The 3027-nt window shown below is 47.8% G+C and overlaps 1 protein-coding gene across 1 annotated transcript; it reads left to right on the top strand.

The window, feature by feature from the left end:
• The first annotated feature begins 507 nt into the window (after positions 1–507).
• LOC147642111 (F-box only protein 6-like) lies at positions 508–1975 on the top strand. The gene has a single exon (XM_086803016.1). The coding sequence runs from the start codon at positions 692–694 to the stop codon at positions 1955–1957; it is 1266 nt and encodes a 421-aa protein (XP_086659142.1). The 5' UTR covers positions 508–691; the 3' UTR covers positions 1958–1975.
• The last annotated feature ends 1052 nt before the right edge of the window (positions 1976–3027 follow it).

Raw genomic sequence — 3027 nt, 5'->3', positions numbered from 1 at the left:
ACAGGCCAAGTTTTTTTTTGAGATATCGTGCTTCGCCTCCCCTAGTTTATAAAAGATCTAGGCCCCCAAAGTAAACTAGGGCCACCCCGCAGTAAAGTCGGGCTTGCCAAATTGCCTAGTTTACTCCGGATCTCGAGTTTGGACTTATAATTTTTTTGCCTAAGTCTCAAAATGCAAAAGAAAGGACTTGAACTCACAACGTGCCGCTAGGGAGGCCATAGTCTTACCATTAGGCTATAATTTCTACTAGCTAGCATATCCGGCCCATATTAATATATTCCTTTATTATGTGGGGCAGCCTTAGTTTACTTTGGGGCCTAGTTTACTATCGGGCGACCCTAGTTTACTTTCGGGGATCCGACGGCCCAGATCGACCCTGCCCAAAATCAGGCCCCCTCAGCCAGCCGTTGATCCCATTTGAACCCCCTCTTAAATGCACTGTGCCTTTTAGACACGAGGGGGGCGTGCCCTCGGCCCTCCAATGGGTTGGGGCGGCCGGACGCATTGCTGTGTAGACTAAGAGTTTTGCACCAGGGTTCCGAGGAGCGGCGGGTGCATGTGAGGCGGCCGGACGCATTGCGGTGTAGACTAAGAGTTTTGCACCAGGGTTCTGAGGAGCGACGGGTGCATGTGATGGGAGAGGCAATTGCTGAGGGCTCGAAGCGGAGCTTGTGAGGCATCATATCGGGCGATGGGAAATTTGGCGAGCTGCATGGATGTCTCCCTGTGGCGCTCTCTATGGCGTTCGCAGATGATGGCCCAAGAACAACCGCTTCCTACTATTATGGCCGTTAGGTGCACAGCTCTCAAGAGCTTCGAGCTTCTTCCACAGGGCCTGGCATGCCTGGTCCTGGACCAGGTGGGCTCCACCTGCCAGCCCGAAACCTGCTTCCCAGATCTCCCTGAGGAGCTTCTAGATCGCATACGGGCGTGCCTGCCCTTGTCTGCCTATGTCCGTTCTTCTCTGGTGTCAAAGCTATGGCAACAAACCACTTTCTCTCAACCTCTCCTCACCCTATGCTCGGAGTTGCACCCCCCTGAGCCTTGGCTCTTCGCCCTCTGCATCGAGCCAACCAGTCAGGGCTCTTACGCTTTCGACTCCGAATTCTGCAGATGGAGGAAGGTCAGATTCCCCTTCATGTCAAGGGACCTTGTCTACCCCGTTGCGGCTGTTGGCGGCTTGCTGTGTGTGAATGCCTATGCCGAAGATCAAGTCCTCCTTGTCCTCAACCCGCTCATGGGTACCTTCAAGGAGCTCCCACGCTGGAAAGAGGAGCGGTTTGACCCTGTGGTGGGGCTTATCGTTGACATATACACTTGCACCTTCAAGGTGATCGCTGTGGGCAGCTATGAGGCAGGGGCAATCACAGAGATCTATGACTCTGCCACCAACCAGTGGACCACAACTAGCAGGTTGCCGGCGCAGAGGAAATTGGCATTTGCATGTTCTTTGTTCTCAAAAGGGCTTTTCTACTGCTGGACTGCAGGCCCCCCAGAGGCACTTCTAGTCTATGACATGCAACACGGCATGTGGAGCGAAATTCAGATGTTGCTGCCTTCATCTTATGCATATGGGAGGCTTGTGGAGCACATGAACAAGATTCTTTTAGTGGGGATTTCTCATGGATCAGATGCATTTAAGAGTATCAGGATATGGGAGCTACAGGAGCCCGGCATGGAGATGGATGAGGTCGCTCGAATGCCTTATGGTATCTTCAAGGAGTTTTGTGGGAAGGGAAAAGGCCCGCTTGTCTACCAAATTGTCAGTTCAGGTGATCTTCTCTACTTGTATGCCAAGCGAAACCCTAGATTAGTGGTTTGTAATTTGACTAAAAAGCCACCACAATGGCAGCAGTTGACACCATCAAGTCCATTCAGCGTTGATAGGAGTGAAATATATCTATTCAGCTTTTGTGTGCATGCCAGATTAATTAGCTCTATATGGAATCATGATTGATATTTTTGCTTTTTGCTTTTGTGAGTGTAGTATTTTATCTTCCTGTGTCTTCCAAGTTAATGCATCAGTGTTCCCTTTTTTTCTGTTGCATCTTAATGATAACGGGTCTCAGTTTACAGTCTTCTCCAGAAGATGATAAGTGATGCTTCCCCTCAAAATCATTGAAGGTAAATGGTAGGGGCTACTCATTGCTTTTGACTGTCATCAAATGGTAGGATAGAGTGTAATGTTAAAATTAATGAGCCTGAGTTCATCTTTTAGATGGGTTGAGCAGTTGTAGATGTTCATTTCAGCACCATGATTATCGTCCCAGTTAGGCATGGTGAGGTATTAGTACGGCTTTGTGAGAGTCAGCAGTGAGTTGTGGCCTCAAAACAGCTGTACATATGGAGACAAATCTTATCGTTTATCTGCTCAAAAAGATCAAGAAGTTGACCAACTGTTTCGGTAGCCGTCTTGTTCTTACTATGGTTGGCGTTAAAATGCTTAGAAAAGCCTTAAGAAACCAGCTTCTTGATGCTTGCTCATGAACCTGACATGGTCTCAGGCATAGTTTCCAGAAACGCCGTTTCTGGCCCACCGAAACGTGGAAACGTTTTTGTTTCCAGAAACGGCGTTTCCAAGGCCCTGTTTTTCCAGGGTTTAGAAACCCGCGTGCTGTTTTTTGCCGCCATTCTGCGCGCTTATTTCTGCCATTCTGATCTATCATTTGAGTCTTTGACATTGAACTTGAGCAAAGATGTATTTTTCAAGCTTTTGTAATGTTTTTATTAATTATATATGTATGTATTAAACCCTAAAACCGAAACTCCGTTTCCCCGTTTCTTCCTGAAGGCCAAAACTCCGAAACTTCGTTTCCCGCCGTGCTCCGCACCCCCGTTTCCGAAACTCGTGGAAACTATGGTCTCAGGATGGCTGCACAAAAGATGGCTTGATTCCAGCTGCACCAACCTTGTCAAGGGCCTAATGCATAAAATTTTGTATCCCAGGTAGGTTTAATTCATTAAAAAAAGTACATGAGCCTAGTGTATACAAAAAAGGTGTGAGTCTAGCATGCATGAGTTAACACA

The sequence above is a fragment of the Cibotium barometz genome, chromosome 1, assembly GCF_041138505.1.
Source record: "Cibotium barometz isolate CiBa-2024 chromosome 1, ASM4113850v1, whole genome shotgun sequence".
NCBI lineage: Eukaryota > Viridiplantae > Streptophyta > Polypodiopsida > Cyatheales > Cibotiaceae > Cibotium > Cibotium barometz.
This window is presented reverse-complemented; position numbering and strand designations above follow the sequence as displayed.